At 42.6% G+C, this 20,907-nt stretch overlaps 1 protein-coding gene across 1 annotated transcript; it reads left to right on the top strand.

Annotated features, from left to right (window-relative positions):
* Nucleotides 1-7,517: 7,517 nt before the first annotated feature.
* Nucleotides 7,518-20,702, top strand: RSAD2 (radical S-adenosyl methionine domain containing 2; the record flags this gene model as incomplete). The annotated part of the gene is made up of 6 exons (XM_079721539.1): nucleotides 7,518-7,866; nucleotides 11,923-12,084; nucleotides 13,574-13,803; nucleotides 15,859-16,008; nucleotides 18,756-18,788; nucleotides 20,538-20,702. The coding sequence occupies 6 exons, from the start codon at nucleotides 7,518-7,520 to the stop codon at nucleotides 20,700-20,702; spliced, it is 1,089 nt and encodes a 362-aa protein (XP_079577665.1).
* Nucleotides 20,703-20,907: the final 205 nt, after the last annotated feature.

The following is a 20,907-nucleotide window of genomic DNA, read 5'->3' as shown; positions in this document are numbered from 1 at the left end:
TCGAAGACTGAAGATACAATGTCTTCATTCATGAAGGGAAAAAAATCTCTGTCATATTTTTGAGCTCCAATTTCAAATTCCTAGGACAGAGAATCTGATGGACCCAGCTTGGGTGCAGGTTTAGATTGAATAAACTTGCCTGTAGTAACCTATCCAATGGGTGTGGAGGAAAGAAGCTGGGCCTGGAAAGACACTTGAAAGAGGTCCTTGAGTGAATGAATAGCAGGACTTTACTCACTTAAAAAGCCGGAGTCTTCAACACCAACAACATCAACCAGGAAAACATTAAATATTCCAGTCATTCTGCTCCTAGGGAAAAAAAAAAGCAGAAAGGGAGAATTAACTAATATAAATGTTGTAATTAATAAATAATAAAATGACAAAACATTAATTTTGAAAGATTGGTTTTTGAAAACGTACTTAAACAGATACGCTTCTAGGTAGACCATTCAAGTGGATAAAAAGAAAATGAAGTCAGCATAATAGTAATACAAAAGAGGAAAGAACCACAGGTTACAAAGGACACAAATAAAGGGACTTTTACATACAATTCTATATCAGTAAGTCCAAACATCACAAAATAAATAATGAACTTGGAAAATAAGATTTATCAAAATAAATCCAGGAAAGAGTGATGATTCTGTAATCCAAATCCCAGGAAGGTAGTTGATGAAGGTTCTGAGAAGCACTGTACAAGTTTTATAAGTAATTGCTTTATCAAGAAACAGGTAAACCCCCATTACATAAGCCATCAGTTTCTGGTTCATAAAAGTTCTTTTGGGCATGTTTGTGGGCTTCTGATTTTTTTTTCCACTGAACTTTTTTGATACAGAAAAGTTATTTCTTGCATAAATATTATTAACCTGTAACAAGCTTATTATTATTTTTCAACAAGTAAGTGCTTCTGCATTTAATTACTAACATAGGAAAAACTAATAGATAAAACAAAAGCTCTTTAGCATCACAAGACCGGTAAGTTTGGAAACTGCTGCTCTAGACCAGGGCCTGGCAAACTCCGGCCTGTGAGTCAGACCCTGCCACTGTCCACTGTCCTGTTTTGCACATCACTGTATTGGCACGTCTGCAGTCTGCTGCTTTCCCAACGCTCGGCAAAGCAGGGGAGCTGCCAGGGACCTGGGCCCAGATCCCAAACTCTCACAGACCACAAAGTCTGCTGACTCAGGACCGCCCTGTCCCTCACCAAACGCAACAGAAAAGGACCCAACCTCACCAACTCTCTTTGCTGAGGATGCCAGGCCATCACTGGACCTTGCCACGTGTCGTCCCCCCCCACCCCGTGACCAGAGGGGTTGAGCCCCGTGACTCTCCTCCAGCCCGCCCCCAGGAGGCATCACCGTGAACAGTTTCAGTTCCACGCCACCCCGCATGCACACGTACTGCCTGACGGGGAACGCCCCGCCCCCCGGCGGTGGGCCCCACACCCCGCCCCTCTCACCGAGGCCGGGATCCTGTCAAAGCAGCACATCCAACCCCACTGAGTAGCCAAGGGGCTCCTGCCGGGAGTCTGGGGTCCAGGGAGGCCCCTCCACATCCCCTCTGGCGCCGCCTGCGGCCCAGGGTCTCTCCCCACTGGGGGGCCCGCCAGTCTGCCCTGAGTCCAACTGTCTCTGCCCGCCTGATTTAGCCCAGCGGGCTAAGGGATCCCTTCCATGGCCAGGCTCTGGCCTGCAGAGACCAGCTGGCACCGCATAAAACCGCTCTGGGGGCCAGACCCCTGGGTTGTGGGCTTCTGATTTGAAGGGTACACTGTCACATTGTGGAGTTGATTTTCTCACGAAGAAATATAGTTTATACAGCTCCCTGTGAGAAGAGACTTAACACAGCAGTGCAGATACTTACTCCCGGCATCTCTCCTGGGGAGCCTGGAACCACGATTCATCGTGGCCAAATCCTAGACACATGCCCTCAAAAGCTTCTTTATATCAGTCACTGATGGTTCTGTGTTTGCGCCGGGAACAATGGACACGCCGCAGCAACTTGTCAGGGTTGCTTCGCACAGACATCAAGATGGGTGATGGCACCTCATTCACAGATGGGGTCCTGAGATGAGGTGACCAAGACTGGTCACAGCAGGATGTGCCTGCGTGTCCAGCCCACCACGTAATGGCAGACCTGAGACCCAAGCGGGCTTCCCTGACCAGCTATCTCACTCCTGTACCCAGGGTGGGAGTGCTGCTAGAAAGAAAGCACATCTATCTATGCAACCCAGATGGCGAAGGACTCAGAAGCTGTGCCCGTCTCTCCAGACTCCTCTGATGGTCATCTTTTTCTTGTTATCCTTGCTCTGCATCTCTTCCCTGGAATAAAGCCCACCTGTGAGTGTGACCTGTTCCTGTCCCAGGAGTCCTTATAGCCGATTAGCAAATACGTGGGTGGTCTTAGGACTCCTAAAACACAACCCAATACACACACACACACACATGGAAATTAAATTAAAAGTTCAAGGACCTCTTATTTTGAAGTGCTTTGATATTACATTGTATTTATTTAAATACACACACTCACACACATAATTACAACTCTGTAAATTAGTGAAATGGCACTCGTTGGATGAATTAAATTACAACCAGTAAATGGGTGAACAGGAAAGACAAAGAGTTAAAGAAGATATATGCAAAACATATAACTAAGAAAGTACATCTATACGATGAATTCTTACAAATCAATCATAAAAATGCAGAAAATCCAATACAAAAAGGGGCAAGGGATTTGAATAGGCACATCACAAACGAGAATATCCAAATAGCTAATAAATATATTAAAAAGACACTTAACATCATTAGTCATCAGGAAACTGGAAAGTAAAACCACAAGACACCACTCCACACCCACTGAGATGACTAAAATTAAACCAGACAAAACAAACATCTTACAGTGGCAACACCAAGTGAGAAGATGTGGAGCAATACTTACATTATTCTGGTTGGAGTGTAAATCGGGCCAGCACACTGGAAAACTCTATGGAGTTATGTACTAAAGGGGAGTATATATGTGTATATATATATATATATATATTTTTTTCTTTTTTTTTGTGGTACGCGGGCCTTTCACCGCTGTGGCCTCTCCTGTTGCAGAGCACAGGCTCTGGACGCGCAGGCTCAGTGGCCATGGCTCTCAGGCCCAGCCGCTCCACGGCATGTGGGATCTTCCCGGACCGGGGCACGAACCCGTGTCCCCTGCATCGGCAGGCGGACTCTCAACCACTGCGCCACCAGGGAAGCCCTATGTGTATACTTTTTAGGAACCAGTGATCCCGTTGCTGGGTGTATACCCAACACAGATGCATACTTATGTTGACCAAATGACATGTACAAGAAAATTCATAGCGTAATACCAAAACAGCCCAAATGCTCATTATAATTGAACGATTAAATGGATTGTGGTATATTCCAACAATAAAATCCTAGATGGCTATGAAAATGAACAAAGTACTGGTAGACACAACAAAATGGATAAATCTACAAATATAACATTGAGTGAAAGAAGCTATACAGAAAACAGTACATAAGGTGTGATTATATCCACAGGAACTTCAAAAGCAGGCAAACCTAGAGGAGGGTTTTAGAAACATGGTTATCTTTGGGGCAGAGGTAGGGTTTAGGGCCTGGGGGAAGGTACTGGACACAGGAAGGTCTGAGCAAAGTTCTGTTTCTTGATCAAGATGGTTGTTACACATGTGTGCTTATTCGGTCCAAAATTTGTTCTGCTGTATGTGTATGAATTGTGCCCTTTTCTTTATGCACAAGATGCTTCAGGAAAAGACTTACCAAAGTAATAATATGAAGATTGCAACTAACTGAATCGATTCTACAATCTGCTAATGTGTGGCAGCCGCTGTTTGATGTTACTGCAGGATGGTCCACATCAGGGAGCAGGGAGTACCCTGGGGATGTACAAGTCTTTAAAGAAAAAAGTCCCTGGCTAATGAAAAATGGTAGTGACATTTGGCTGTTACCTGGTTGCATTTAGATGTCTTTAGAGATGGCTGACTCCCGAGAGGTAGAGAGAAAGAAGGGGCTGCCTTGACCTCCCTCCAGCCCACACCCATCTTGAGCAGTTGGGAGAAGAAATCCCTCCCTGGCCTTTGTCAGCCATGACTTTGAATATGAAAGGCTACTTCTCTTGAGCCTTACTCTTGGATGCGTGGAGAAAGACAGGTTCTGAGTGAATAAGCATATGTTCAAAGGATATCAAAGTGACGTTGACTTTTGTGAGCTCTTTGCCAGAAGGGACTTGGACTTATGTATTTTATTCATATTTATTAACATTTTATCTGATACATAGGAGCTTCTCAATAAACCATTGTTGAGGAAAAGAAGAAAGGAAGGAAAGAAAGAAATCCCTGAATGAATGAGTGAATAAGTGAATGAATAAACAAATGAATGAATATAAAAGAAACTGGCCTGGATAGAACAGACTTAAGAAGTAATAATAAAATAATGTGATAGTAATTATCAATTATTGAGCAGTACTGCAAGTGTTTAAGTCCTGGTTCAAATTCTCACTCCCTGTGTGATGTAAGTTTCCCCAGCTGTAAAATAAGTTAGTGCCTACAAAATATAGCCCAGTGCCCGGTGCATAATGTTATATACATGCTAGATATTTCTAATCGATTATGTCGAACTCTACTTTCAGTGCTTAATAAACTTCATGTCATTTAATCCTTAAAATGCCCTGGGTGAAATAGACATTAATACCCATGTTTCCCAGGTGTGTTAGCAAAATCAGGCAAGTAAAGAAAGTTACCCCGAATTAAACAATACTGGCTGAACTAAGATTCAAACCTTAAAATGTTTGGCTTCAAAAGTCTGTGTGGTTACCCTTTATGACATATTTGTCATAATCATATTTGATATTTGATTTGAAGTGGAAACTGATTTGGTTTTCGTTTCTTCATATACACGTGATCTAGAAAAAAAAAAAAAAGTATTTCTTAATTGAACCAGGCCATGGTAAGGTTTTAAAACCCTTTTGGCTAAGATTCCAAGAACTTGGATCACGTTTCTCATTGCAGGCTTGGTAATCATTAATCATACACTGGCTATTGTGCTGAATTTGCTTTCAGTTTCCTTCTCAGTGAAACAAAAGTCATCTTTGCTTCTGTTCAAAACATAACACAAGTAGAATAACAAAAGCTGACTCTAACTGAATGATTTTCCAGGAACTGTTTTAAGTAATTCACATAAATTAGCATTTTCACTCTTCACAAATATCCCTTGAGATACCTGGTCTTACAGATGGGAATTGAAGATCCAGAGAAATAAAGTGACTTAGTCACCTAGCTAGTAAGTGACAAGCTAGGCTTCTGGTTTCGTAAACTTAACCACTAGGACTATCCCAACTTCCTACAAGTCTCATGAAAACATAAAACCACACACTCAAGATCAAACCCAATTCCCATTAAAGAGGGCTAAAGGAAAGAAAATTTCAGTACAAAGCTCAACACTTTCTAGGAAAACTGTGAAAATAGATAATAAAAAACCACAGTAATTCCTGCCAACTAAGAAGAATCTTGGTTATTAGAGAAATGCAGGTCAAAACTACAGGAGGAATCACCTCACACCAGTCAGAATGGCTGTCATCAAAAAGTCTACAAATAATAAATGCTGGAGAGGGTGTGGAGACAAGGGAACCCTCCTGCACTGTTGGTGGGAATGTAAATTGATACAGCCAGTATGGAGAACAGTATGGAGGTTCCTTAAAAAAACTAGAGTATAGAACGTGGATATTATATACTGAATGTTGTGTAAACTTTTTATACATTCATACTTGTATTTGCATAAAGAAACATTGGATAGTGTAGCCACTATGGAAAACAGCATGGAGATTCCTCAAAAAACTAAAAATAGATATGATCTAGGATATGACCATATGATCTAGCAATTCCACTCCTGGGCATATATCTGGAGAAAACCCCAATTCAAAAAGACACAGGCACCCCAATGTTCATATCAGCACTATTTACAAGAGCCAAGACATGGAAGCAACCTACAGATGAATGGAAAATGGAGGTGGGTGGGATGAATTGGGAGATTGGGACTGACATGTATACACTACTGATACTATGTATAAAATAGATAACTAATGAGAACCTACTGTATAGCACAGGGAACTCTACTCAGTGCTCTGTGATGACCTAAGTGGGAAGGAAATCCAAAAGAGAGGGGATATATGTATACATATAGCTGATTCACCTGGCTGTACAGTAGAAACTAACACAACATTGTAAAGCAACTATACTCCAATAAAAATTTTTAAAAATATATAAAAAATAAAATAAATAAATGAATGTCTAAGACACACACAAAAAAGATGTGGTATATACATACAGTGGAATACTACTCAACCATAAAAAAGAATGAAATAATGCCATTTGCAGCAACATGGATGGACCTATATATTATCATACTAAGTGAAATAAGTCAGACAGAGAAAGATAAATATCATATGATATCACTTATATGTATAATCTAAAATATGATACAAATGAACTTATTTACAAAACAGAAATAGACTCACAGACATAGAAGAAAAAACGTATGGTTTTAAAAGGGGGAAAGGCAGGGAGGGATAAATTGGAGTTTGGGATTAGCAAATACACACTACTATATATAAAATAGACAATCAACAAGGATCTACTGTATAGCACAGGGAACTATATTCAATATCTTGTAATAGCCTATAATGGAAAAGAATCTGAAAAAGAGCAGATAGATATGTATAAGTGAATCACTTTGCGGACACCTAAAACTAACACACGCTGTAAATCAACTAGACTTCAATTTTTTAAAAAAGGAAGCATCTTAGAAAAGCATCTGATTTTCCTATTGTCTATTAAAAATGGTATAGAAATGCATAGACATGCAGGGAAATACAATGTCTAAATTTGAACATGTAAAACTGCATACATTAAGATAAATTACTAAAGAAAGATTCAGGCATCAGTGTCATAATGTGCCTATGCGTTTTGACTGTGATCTGAAAGGGGATGCTGAGGCTCATGGAGTAGGGTCTCATCCTCCAAGGGTCATTCATTCTTTTCACTATTTGGCTCTCCTAACAAACTCTTGCTGAGTGCCCCCAGGTGAAGGGTGCTGGAGTAGAAGCTTCTACATGTTATGTCATGCACAAGCAATACAACAGCTACAGACGTGGCTACGTCTCTGTCTAGTTCTGCTGCTATCTGCTAGATCGAGACAGACATTAGATATCAATACCTTCTCCATCTGTATCCAGTTAGGAGGCTGTTAGTTATACCCCTATTATTTACAGACAGAGGGAAGCAGCCGGGCAGGGGAAAGCAGATGTCAGTCTTAGTCTGAGTCTTCAGTCTTGGCCCTGTTCCAACTTTCATTTTCATGAAGAGAGAAATCGAAACTTGTGCACAGCTGAGAGTTAGTCAAGGGAGGTGTGTCCCTCCTCCCCATGTGACAGGTTGCCAGGCACCTATAAAGTGAGCCTGCAGCTGCAGGGCAGCCTCAGGGCACCTGGTCACCATGTGGATGCTGGTACCCGTGTCATTCACTCTCAAGCTGCTGAGCGCCTTCGTGCAGCACCTGGGCTCCCTGTGGAGCAGCCTGGGGACCCTGTTCCCGCGGCTCAGGGCAGCATTCTGGCTGGCGGGGGGCAAGAAGAGCCAGCAGCAGCGGGGCAGGAGAAAACCAAGGAAGCCCAGAAGGGAAGACGAAGAGGACTGCGATCTGCCCATCACCCCCACCAGCGTTAATTATCACTTCACCCGCCAGTGCAATTACAAGTGTGGCTTCTGCTTCCACACGGCCAAAACGTCCTTCGTGCTGCCGCTGGCGGAGGCCAAGAGAGGCTTGCTGCTGCTTAAGGAAGCGGGTGAGTCCGGATCCAGAACGAGATCAGGGGCTCAGCTGGTCCGTGGCCGGCTGACAGGAGGGGGCTGGGAGCGCGCATGGGCTGGACGGTTCCCCCGGAACCCTAGCGGTTCCCACAGCACAGGGAGGATGCCCACCCGCCAGAGGATGCGGAGGTGAAGTTGGGGATGGGTGTCTAGGCCTTCCCAACCCGCAGAGTCGGCTGGCCTGGGGGTAAGTGGAGCAAACCCATCCTCCTGACGCTTCTAAGCGAGCCGCGCCTGCACCTCCTGGGTCCCGTTCTGCCCAGCCCGTGGAACGAGGCAGGTCGGGAAGGCCGTGCTGCGCTCTGAGTTGGCCCGCAGCACTTGGGGTTTCCCAGAAACAGTTAAAGAGGAAGGTTGCAAACAAATACAAACACTTTGACTTAAGAAACGCAATAGTTGAATCTTTTATTTTGGATTATTTACGTGTTCTTACTATGAAACTTTAGGGAAACGATTTGCAACTCAAATAAGGCAATGACTTTGCTCTGGAGACTTTCTCATTCAGTGTCACCACGTCAGTAGCTCGAAGGCATCTCAGAGAGACCCCAGCCTGTCCAGTTCTACGGTGACGTCTTCCGCTCCAGATCGGTCCTCCTTCTCTTCTTGTCCTCCTGTCTTCCCTAGAGCAACTTCGGCCACATCGCCAACTTTTTTCTCAACTTGCTTGCCTTGTTTACAGACATGTAACATGCCTTTGCACAGAGCTGCACACACCCAGGTAAACGGCACACAAATCTAGACAGAAAGAAGCAGGGCACCCAAAGCGCATGCTCCCTTCCTGCCCGGGATAACTACTAGCTCTTATTCTAACACAAACTAGTTTTGCTGGATTTTGTGCTTGATACAGTGAGATCGTAGGCTTGCACTTTACTGGATCTGACTTATTTTGCTTTCCACACGCCTGCCCAGTCATCCACAGCTCATCCAATGCCTGACCCACCTTGCCGTTCCCATTGGGGTCTGGTTTCAGGGTCTCATTATTTCTCACCAGGACTGTTGCAATTCATCTCATTGTCTCTGGGTCCCCTCTGAGAGCACCTTATCTTACTAAAATATATATTGTGATGGCTAACTCCCCTACTTAGCTCTCTTGCATGGCTTCCAAGCCCAAACTTGTCAGCACAGGCTTCAAGCTCAGTGTTGCATTCTTCACCCCAATTCCTGGAGGGCCCCAAGCTGTGAACACATCACGTGACACAGTTCTCCCCCAACTGCTGCATCATGGAGCCTGTGATTGCACTGTTCTCTCTTCCTGGAATGCCTGTCACCTCAGTCTCTGTTGGTGAACTTTCAAAGCTCCTTAGAATTATTCCTGGTCCTCGTCATGCAGAATGAATGCCTTCTCACCTTCCTTTGTGATCCCATGGCATTTGTTACAAATGCGTGTATTATAGCATGTGTTATTTAGTTTATTTTTTTACTTGAATGAAAACTTCTTTAAATCCCATAATGCTTTACGGTTTTCAAACGTTTCACACACATGATTGCATATGATCCTAATTATCACCCTTTTCTCCCGAGACCTATCTTGCCCTTCCCCCTTCCCTCTCCCCACTGGTAACCACTAGTTTGTTCTCTAGATCTGTGAGTTTGATTCTTTTTGTTTTATTCACTAGTTTGTTGTATTATTTTAGATTCCACACATAAATGATATTATACAATATTCGTCTGACTTATTTCACTTAGCCTAATGCCCTCCAAGTCCATCCACGTTGCTGCAAATGGCAAAATTTCATTGTTTTTTATGGTTGAGTAGTATTCTGTTGTGTATATATACCACATCTTCTTTATCCGTTCATCTGTTGATGGACACTTTTAAAAAAACGTAAAAGCTTTTGCACAGCAAAGGAAACCACTGACAAAATGAAAAGACAACCTATTGAGTGGGAGAAGATATTTGCAAATATGACCGATAGAGGGTCAATAGCCAATATACATAAACAGCTGAGACAACTGAACATCAAAAACCAAACAACCCAGTTAAAAAATGGGCAGAACTGAATAGAAATTTTCCAAAGAGGAAATGCAGATGGCCAACAGGCACTTGAAAAGATGCTCAACACCACTAATCATCCGGGAAATGCAAATCAAAACCACAATGAGGTATCACCTCACACCAGTAAGAATGGCCATCATGAAAAAGTCCACAAATAACAAATGCTGCAGAAGGTGTGGAGACAAGGGAAACCTCGTACACTGTTGGTGGGAACGTGAATTGGTACAGACACTGTGGAGAATAGTATGGAGGTTCCTTAAAAAACTAAAAATAGAATTACCATATGACCCAACAATTCCAGTTATGGATATATATCAGAAAGAAGTAAAAACACTAATTTGAAGAGATACATGCACCCCAATGTTCATAGCAGCATTATTTACATTGCCAAGGTATGGAAGCAACCTAAGTGTCTACTGCAGCATATTTAACATTGTGCTCTTGTGTTTTGTTTTTAATATCTGGGTCCCCAAAGAGTTTGAGTTCCGAGGTTGAAACCTACCATTCTGCTTATCCTTCTGCCTAGCAAAATATCTAGAAGGTAATAGGAATCTAATGAATGTTTTTGAATGGATGAATTAGTGCATGAATGAACAAACGAAGAGAGGTCTGGGGTTATGGAATGAACTTAGCGTCTTGATTCACAAGGCCAGGGTTTGAGTTCCTGCTCCATCACTTAAACAATGTGTCAAGACATTTAACTTTCTGAATATCAGTTTAATATTCTTTAAAATAGAGACAATAGTGATAACTCATATATCAACCTTAAAAAGTTGTTACAAGGCACGAATAAATAAATGCTCATATGTTTTTCAATAGAGTATGAACTACTGCAGTTAGAATTAATACTTTTATATCATAACCTCTCAATTTTAAGTAAATAAAACCAAAGTTAGTTAAAATGGCTAAGGTATAGTATGCGTGATGTGTCCTGTAAGTAAGATTTCTGGCAAATAGAGGAAAATCTATTTTGGTGACTATTGAAATTTTAAATTTATTTTTAAATTTAAACAATAAATGTACATTACATTTAAAATTAAAATTACTGCTCTGGCTGAAGATGCTTCTAAAATATATTATTTACTTCTTTGGCTTTTTCTTTTTTTTTTTTTTTTGGCTGAGTTGGGTCTTTGTTGCTGTGCACAGGCTTTCTCTAGTTGCAGTGAGGGGGGCTACTCTTCGTTGCGATGCGCGGGATTCTCATTGCAGTGGCTTCTCTTGTTGTGGAGCACAGGCTCTAGGTGTGCGGGCTCAGTAGTTGTGGTGCACGGGCTTAGTTGCTCCACGGCATCTGGGATCTTCCCAGACCAGGGCTCGAACCCATGTCCCCTGAACTGGCAGGTAGGTTCTTAACCGCTGCGTCACCAGGGAAGCCCACTTCTTTGGCTTTTAAACAGAGCAGACTGAATAGAACTCAGCCATCATGAGCATCAGCTATTGATCTGTGCTGTGACAGGATGGCTTGTATGTTGGCACCACCGTGAATCAATTGTTCCTCATCTGAGCTCTTAGCAACATCTCTACATCCTGTTCCTTCAGTTTTCTCGTTCTTTCATCCCCTCTAACCTAATCCCCAGACTCATCACGGGCTACACCACTGGCCAATACACTGTTTCACTTTCTCTAGTTATCTGTCCCTATTTAACCACACTTTTGGGGAATCATATTTTTATTGGATAATAATGTTCATCATACAAGCCACCTCCTAGCATGTTAGCTTATAAATAGTGAGACACTATCATTTACCACTGCCACATTTTAGAAACGTCTGAGAGTAAAAGAGGGTGCTAGAAAAAACCAACTGATGAGATTTGGTCCTCCGTAAACCGGGACTGTGCTGGGAAAGCTAGGATGGAGGGCGACCCTGCACACTTAGAAAGGTCAAAGGCTTTGGAGCTTGGGTGGACATCCTAGCTCCATTTTTCTCTCATCTCATTCTATTACATTGAGAAAATACTACTTTTGCCATTAAAATAATAATGGATGTTGGTGAAGTGGAAAAATAGAAGGAAAAGCCATGCTCTGTCTGTCCCAGGTATGGAAAAGATCAACTTCTCCGGCGGAGAGCCATTCCTCCACGACCGGGGCAGATACCTTGGCCAGCTGGTGAAGTTCTGCAAACAGGAGCTGCAACTGCCCAGCGTGAGCGTAGTGAGCAACGGGAGCCTGATCCAGGAGAGGTGGTTCCAGAACTACGGTGAGAGCCTCGCGTGGCATGTGACTGCCGCCTCTGTCACTATCTGTTGCTCTATTTCCCTCCATCCCGGACTTTAGGCCAGGCCTCTGGGGATCCAAAGGGAGGAAGAAACAAGTGGGCTTACTCTAATCTCTTTTCAAGCTGGTAGGGCTCTAAGTAAACAAGTATGGCAAGGCAGATAACAGAACAGACTAGCCTCAGAACTCTTACATACATTATCAGTGTAGCTAGTTTTAGCTCAGCCGCTAGTGGGGAGAATTAACGCATTGTACAGTTTTGCAAGCCCTGACCTTATCGTTTGCTATTCTTGTTTAATTTTTAAAGTATTTTCGGAAATAACTCTATTTTAGTAGTCTCGTGTACAAATTAAGTGATTAGACTAAAACAGTCGTTCTCACCTTTGGCTGCATATTTGGCTACTGAGGAACTTTATAAATATCTGTACTGGGACTGGACTGCAGACTAATTATATCAGAGCCTCGTGGTATGTGGACAGGCCAACTTGGGATGCTCCAAGGGATTCCACTCTACAACCCAGGGTTACAAACACCTGGTCCTAAGACTGGGAAGCTAAGTTTTACATGGATGTTAATATTCAGAGAGCAGTACCTGGAATTTAGGAGGCACCTGAAAAATGTTAGCTATTTTTACTACTATCATTTGGGGAAACAGTTCTAACTGAACTCTTAGAGTGTGCTTTGCTTTGTGTAAGTTGTTTGAGCCTTGAAATCATCCAAAGGGTAGTTGCATTTGCGATCTGTTGAGGGCATGCACAGGAGATCTCTGATAAAATCCTCCTTCCAAGATGAAGAAGTGGATGTGGATCTGCAGAGTGTGGATGTGGGTAGAACAGCCCACCTGAGGAAGGTTAACAGGAAGACCACAGGGCAATGGGTCAACATCAAAATGACCGTGAAGGGAGTCACTCAGTGAAAGAGGGGGTCAGAATTCAAAAGTAAGCTTTGGGAACCAGATTCAGAGAGATAAGACAAGGTTAGGGCAGGATGGGCTCCACATGCTGTCAATATGGTATAAAGAGTAGGGACCAGGAGGGTTGCTGCACCTTTGGGTCAAAAGCTCAAATGTTGTACGGGAGAGGTGGTGCAAATTAGTGAATTTGGAAGTGCATAAAAAAAAAGGATCATTAGTGGTAGGGGGACAAAAAGGAAGTGTAAGGACTATTAATAGTGGACACGTGGACAGCCACTTATGAACTTCCGTTGATCTTTGTCCTATTTGGGAGTTCAAGGTTAGTGTCGCCGTATGCTCAAATTTTTAAAGATACGTCATAAATCTACATTCTATGTTAAATCTATCCCCCAAAAAATAGTTGCAAACAGTTTGAAATAGTTTTAGATGTCTGGAGGAACAAACAAAATGTTTATGTCTACCTATGTGGTCCATAAGGCTCCAATTCTCCACCTCTGGCTTAAAGGCCTGTGTCTGCATCCTTGGATGGAAAAGCCTAATGGTGATGGTTTTCCCTCAGGGGAATATTTGGACATTCTCGCCATCTCCTGCGACAGCTTTGATGAGCAGGTCAATGTCCTTATTGGCCGTGGTCAAGGAAACAAGAACCACGTGGAAAATCTCCAAAAACTGAGGACGTGGTGCAAAGATTACAGAGTGGCCTTCAAGATAAATTCTGTCATCAATCGATTCAACGTGGACGAGGACATGAAGGAACAGATTAAAGCCCTGAACCCCATCCGCTGGAAGGTACGTACTGTGTCGCTTTTGCTGGTTGTAATTAAGAGAACGGTCAGGAGAGACTTGCTTCGGCAAAACCAGACATGATAAGGATACAGAGAACTATGGACTCAGAGAGCCAGCTGGGAAAGCAGGCCCTTGGTCCTTCTTTCAGCTCTGCTAAACGTTAACTACTTACATTCTCTTTGCCTCAATTTCCCCCTTATAACTGATTTCCTTCTGGGAAATTGTGAAAGTAAATATAAAAGAATATGAGAAGTGCTTGGAGATATTCTGAAGAATATGTTCATAGGAAGTCTAACTCGTATGTGTTTATTAAAATAATAAGACTGATTTGTCTTAAAAACTCTTGGCTTATTTATAAATGGGTATGCGGTCTTCATAAATTCTTTTAGTTCATTTTTCATAGAATTATTAGAAGCTATTGGGAGAAAGGCCATCCCCAAGTGGTAGTGAAATTCATTCCCAAGATTCATTCACCCAGATGTGTGCTTTAAGACTTAGCCCCACTATCGGCTACTAAAAAGTCTAAGGTTCAAATATGCGTAAGCCAATTCAAAGTGACTTACAGCACCCACCATGCACAGATGCTTACAAAGAATTATAAACTGAAGGTTTCTGCCCCTGGCTGTTCTTCAGAATGAACTCAGGGAACTGTTTCAAATCAGCTTCTTGGGCCTCATCCTATACCCACTATCCTGAAACAGATTAGCAGGAGGGTTTGTGTGAATATGTATTCTTAACAAGCTGCCCTGATGATTGCTATGCAGGTATCCAAAGTCTGTGCCTGACCCCAGACTAATGCAACTAAAGATAAGATGTAGAATTCAATTCTAGCAAGTAAAAGATTTAAAGAAAACTCTTGCAATATAAAGCTATGTATGCTGGGATAATGTGGCAGGGTGAAACAGGCAAGGTTTATTTCTGCCAAAGAGCCAGGAAGACTTCCTGTAGGAGGAGGTATTTGGCTCCTGCTCGGACAGAGGGACAGAATTTCCACAGGTAGGGAAGGAATTCCTGTCTAGGCACCAAGAAAACCTTTCCTATCAAAGCTGCCTGGGACGTGCTGTTAATCCCACGTTAGCATTCAGAGAAGGGTTGTGGAGATGGGAAAGGGATTAATGTGTTATTTTCCTGAGGTTATCCTGTAACATGTGGAAGTGGATTATGGGAAACAAGAAACGTTTCTTACTTTAAAAAGTTTTAATTTGTATGTTGAACTTGAGGTTTGGTTATATATGTATGTAAGCTGGAATATCAGCCACTCTCCCAGGTCCAGGAGGAACTGAAAACAGCTACAGAAACAGGGGTGATGGGAGGACCCCAGGCTATGACCCACTGTGTGGAGGCGTCGGAGGAGAGCCAGAGGGCTAAGCTCCAAGCTCTTAGATTTCCCTTCTAGAGCCCCCTGCCAGTCAGCACTCATGTGCTATACTTATATATTATAAATACGTATTATATATATTTTTTCTCATAGCTTTGGTTTGCTCATGGCTCCTTGTCACTTCTTCTCTATCTCTTTTCTCCAATCTTTCGACTCCTACTCTGGCTTCCACTTGCCTGATTCACTCCAGAATTGCCTTTTCAAAATTCTGACCTTTTTTGGAGGGAGAGGATTAGCTGCTGTCCGTTTAGAAAACAGTTTTTGCATCAGATCACTGAGGTCTGCAGGATGCACACTGATGTAAACCTGGATCAGGTGTCAACTGTTATGCAATTGCTCACGTGGTTCAGAACCTGGTCCCCCAGGCAGCCTCCTCCGCGGGAGGCCCTGGGCTTGCAGTTAACCATTATTTTGTAGTCTGAAAATATTAGGTTATAAGACTAGATCAAATGTAATTTAGACCAGTTTTAAAAAATTTATATTTGGGGAATGTTTGGGCTTCTAGTACCATATCCCTAAATTTCAGGGCATGTTCTCATTTCCCCAGAGAAGTGTCTTTCTAGAATGTTCCCTAGTTGGAGGAGTCTTCTTTGCTCAGGAGAGGTTCAGGGAGAAATGAGATTTGGGGCAAAAAGAGATGCAAAGCTCTTCACAAAGTCAACACCACACTTGTGTTTCAGGTCTTCCAATGCCTCATAATTGAAGGTGAGAATTCTGGAGAAGATGCTCTGAGAGAAGCAGAACCGTTCGTGATAAGTGATGAAGAGTTTGAAGCATTCTTGGACCGCCACAAAGACGTGCCCTGCCTGGTGCCCGAGTCTAACCAGAAGGTTGTATGAAGCAAATGTTATTTTGTTCCCCATCACACATTTAGCTCCAAACAGGAAAGTGTCTCCACCAAGGGCTTCACACACTGTGGCTTCGGAGGGTTTGCGTGGAGAGATGCGAGTAGTCTCAGGGCTGAGGTGGAAGGTTCACTAGATCTTTAGGTTTCCAGTGTGAAAAATTGGATCCACCCTGTTAGTCCAAATGTACGTATCATGTCAGTTAAACAGTGTCAGCCAAAGCATGTCTACAGTTTGGAGCTTCCAGGTGTTCTCAGAGACAGAGTAAATAATCAGTGTGTCCTCAGAAGCTAAAGAAAAAAGAACTTATTCAAAGCTACATTGCTGCAGCGTTAGGGACAGGAGTAAACAATTGAAGGTAGCCTGATATTCAACATACAGAGAACAGGTAAGCTCATGTTCCCTGTATGGAATGTTATACTGACTATATAACCTATTTCAAAGAATATTAGGGAACAAGGATAAATTTGCATGATATAATATTAGGTACAAATGAAGAACTATAGGCAAAATCCATTTGACCTTTAATCCTAATGTGCAAAAAAGGTGTGTATGTACACATCCCATGGTCATCTTGGGATAATGGGATTATCAGTCATTTTTGTTTACCTTGATAACTGTTTGGACTTTAAATTTTTCTAAAATAGGTAGTTTTATTATTTTTAAAGTATTTAAAAATCAAAAGCTTTCCCCCATCTTCCACCAAAGAATATACATGCAGCAAAATCTCTCCCTCATATGCTTACATCGTATTAGAAATTTGAGAGCAAGGATTCATTCCTTATACTTCAGACTTCTGAGTAATGTTGACCAGAGTACGAATAAGAAAATTCCTGAATGGGGTCAGAGCAGCTTTTGAAAAGAAGACAGAGAACAGAGGAGGATACTCATATCTATACACTATTTTATTTGACTCTTTAAAATTTGTCTTAATTACATAGGTAATATGAGATCAAAGAAAATATGTCACAAATTACTGCTTTTTGAGCACTTCACAGAGGCTTCCTTCATGAGCCAGAAATATTACCCCCATTTTAGAAACTCTGAGGCTGAGTCATAGGGTTAACTGACCTCACCTACATGACAGAAAGGGTTAGCTGACCTCACTAAAGTCAGAGGTAAAGTGAGCTGATCTCACCTACATGAGGGGCGTGGTTAGCTGACCTCATCTGTGTCAGAGGTACAGTTAACTGACCTCATCTATGTCAGAGGTATATTAACTGACATCATCTGTGTCAGAGGTGAAGTTAGCTGACCTTACCTGTGACAGAGGTAGAGTTAGCTGACCTAACCCATGTCAGAGGCAGGGTTAACTCACCTCCCTTAGAGCCCAGCAAGGGTCAAACTGGGGTTTGGATAACTCCAAAGCCTGAGAAGCTTACTAGTCAGTTCATTTCACACTTCATTGTACAGACAACCCTCCAGGCAGGGTCTTGCTAAAATACAGATTTAGAGTCAACAGGGTTGGGGAAGTTATTGAGACGAGGTGACCACTATTTGACCCAGAGCTGGACTGGGACAATTGGAGGCTCCTAACCCCTCCTCTGCCTTCAGGACGTACACTCCCACGGTGAGGCCATCTGGATGGTACATGTAACTGAACCCAGCTCAGGCTTCTCTATAAACTTTTAAGACTAGCAGAGGGTGCTAAGGTCTTCTTTTCTTGCAGGTCACCCAAGACAAGCTTTGTATGTTGGTTCCCTTGCACTGGTGAGGTCAGCTCACTTTACCTCTGACGTGGGTAGGGTTTCACCCAGGGAACTCCCAAGTTTGCAAACCAGAAAGCAGGTCTGAGGTGGACCCATGATTCAGCACTTTAACCAGCTCCCAGGTGATGCTGATGCCTGGCCCACCTCCAGACATTCAGGAACAAGGTCCCGAACTGGCCATGTACAGGAGTTGGCAAACTACAGCCCGTGGGACAAACCCAGAATGCAAGCCAAGAATGGTTGGAAAAAAAAAAATCAAAACAAGAATGACATCTGTGACTCATGAAAAGTATATGAAATGCAATTTCAAGGTCGATAAGGAAGGTTTCAGTGGAACACAGCCACGCTTGCTCTCTAAGCATTGTCCACAGTGGCTTTTAGTTGCCACAGAGACCACATGGTCTATGAGGTTGAAAATATTTACTCTCTGGCCCTTTACAGAAAAATGTTTGCAGACTCCTACCTATATGGGGTACGTATAGAGGGTATACCTTCCTATGAGAGTGTAGGCACACTCTCTATATACCTATAGAAGGCATAACTAGTTACAAGTAATGTAAGTAATATTAAAATCCTCAGATAAGCTCCCAGGTAATAACGTTAAAGGGATTCTGCTTTATTCACTGAAAAGGGGGTCCATCAGAGGCATGGCAGACACAGGGAATATTGAACAATGAAGGACAGGGTTCACCAGAGCTGGAGGAAATGAGGAAGTTAGCCTGGGGGTTTCACTGTCAGCGGAGCTTTCAGAGTGGCATGTGACCCTTCCAGCATGGGGCAGAAGCCAGCCTGCTAGAATCTGCTGGAATCTGAATGGACACAAACAGATGGCTCGAAGATGAGTGTTAGGTGGGTATGGGGCACTGGCAGATGGTTCACCTTGTAAGGGACGCATCTAAAGACACTCAAGAGATTTAAGAAATAATAAAGCACAAACGCACAAACATGGTAAGACAGACAGTTGAGCATACATACTGAAAAATATGCTTGAAACTAAATTGGTGTGTAATTTCTGCTTTGCAGATGAGAGATTCCTACCTTATTCTGGATGAATATGTGAGTATGTCTAATGCATTATAAAATGACCCCTTAAAAATTCATTCAGCAGCAAGGTCAGGGTTGAGTTATAATCAGCATAACCATTTAGTCCATATTCATTCTATTTGGCCAGCATTTCATATTTTTATTGTCACTGACTAACATTAATATTATAGAGCCCTTACTTCGCTGTGTCCATCTCTGAGCTAAGGGGCTGGGCAGGCATTGGCTTGAATCTGATCCCAGTGTTTGCATACACCCACACTCGATGGTCTTTTCCCTATGGCTATGGATCCATGGCTGTCCCACGGAGCTGACATCACACAAAGCAGAGTCCTTTGTTATGCCATCTTCGGCTGGATTCTCTGGTCAAGGGGCACCCAGGGATCTTTGCAGGAAGGACATGTCACACTTGACGTTATTGCCTTTAATACCTCAGATGCTGCCAGCTTGTCCTCTGACCGACAGCTCTTGGCTTTGGAGAGAAGAGGTTACAGTTCCTCTCCAAAAGCCACTGGTACCTTCCTACCCCACTGCCTTCCAAAGGCAGAGATACGCCATCATTCTCCAAACTGAAAAAGAAATCACTTCTCCCTTTCCTTGTCTCTTTTTCTTTTCTTTTTCTGTCCCAGTTCATAAACTTTTGCCAATATTTCTAGCACTGGACAAATAATTCCATTCAAAGATCTGTTTTTAAGAAATGAGCTCCAACAAGAACCATGGCTTTTCCATATTTAAACTGAATTTGGTGTTTCGAGAAATGCTTACTGTGACTTTTGTTATTTTATTATTTTCAAGTTAATCATTGATGATTCACAGTCATTCATTTGTTGTCAATATGTACTTTCTTTAAGGAGAAGAGGGGAAAGGGTGGTAACACAAATGTTCAGTTCATGGGTTCAAGGTAGAGAGGAAAAGTCAAACGGAATTTATGTTTGGAATACCATGACTGGCTGGGGATTTTTTTTTTTTTTTTTTTTTTTTTTTTGCTGGGGATTTTGACCAATGTTCCTCCACAAACTCTCTGGTTTCTGTATAGCTGGAATAAATAGAGTGGGAACAAAATTTACTTTTGGCAATCTAAGAACATTTTGATTCAACAAGTGTTACTACAAAATGCTGTGTACCATCGTAGGTCATAGAGGTGTGTAGATCTGGTTCCTGTCTGTAAGATGTTTAATTTAGGATAAAAACCAAGACCCTTAGCAGGGCATGTGCTACTCTTCTTGATGTGGGACCTGCCCGCCTCTGTAGCACCTTTCTTAGCATGCTATCTCTCTTTCTTAAAAGAAGCTTTTACACTTTTTTTTAATTTACAATTTTTTCCTTTTTTTTTTTCCTGCACACACAGTTTTCACTCCAGCAATATCATCTACCTGATATTTCCTAAACTCACCGTACTGTTTCACGCTTCTGGGCTTTTATGATATTGTTCTCTCTAGCTTACAATTTCAAAATATAACCTAGATGGCAACATTTTTTGGAAACCTTTCCTGATTACCCCGCCCCCCAGTGGAGGGACAGGCACGTGTATATAATTCTGTTTATCATGCCCTTACCTGGTCTCAGGTGTTCACGTGGGTGATGGGAGCTGGGGTTGAGTACAGAGATGGTGTCCCCAGAGTTCAACGTCCCCAGTGAAGCATCTGGTTCACAGCTGTCCACAAACATCTGTTGAAATGAGCGGAACATCAAAAGTCATTTGGAGTTGATCCCCCGAATTGGGTTTTACAGGAAATATCCCAATTTCTGTCATGAATTTCCTAGATGCGCTTCGTGAACTGCAGAAACGGGCGGAAGGATCCTTCCACGTCCATCCTGGATGTTGGCGTAGAAGAAGCTATAAAATTCAGCGGCTTTGATGAAAAGATGTTTCTCAAGCGAGGAGGGAAATACGTATGGAGCAAGGCGGACCTGAAGCTGGACTGGTAAAGCTGAAGGCTGAACAACCTTCAGCCCATCTGTGTGGACCGCCCTGGCACTCAGCGCATGGCTGCCTTGCTTCCCGTAGGCACCGCCAGCGGCCCCAATTTCGATTTCAGTCGCACGTGGAATCTGATTGCCTGTGGTAACTGAACAGATAAATAACTGGGAAATAACTGGGAAAATTGAAATCCTTACAACATGCAAGACCATT

This window comes from Hyperoodon ampullatus, assembly GCF_949752795.1.
Source record: "Hyperoodon ampullatus genome assembly, chromosome: 15".
Classification (NCBI taxonomy): domain Eukaryota; kingdom Metazoa; phylum Chordata; class Mammalia; order Artiodactyla; family Ziphiidae; genus Hyperoodon; species Hyperoodon ampullatus.
Note: the sequence above shows the minus strand (reverse complement) of the source record. Positions and strands in the feature narration are given on the sequence as shown.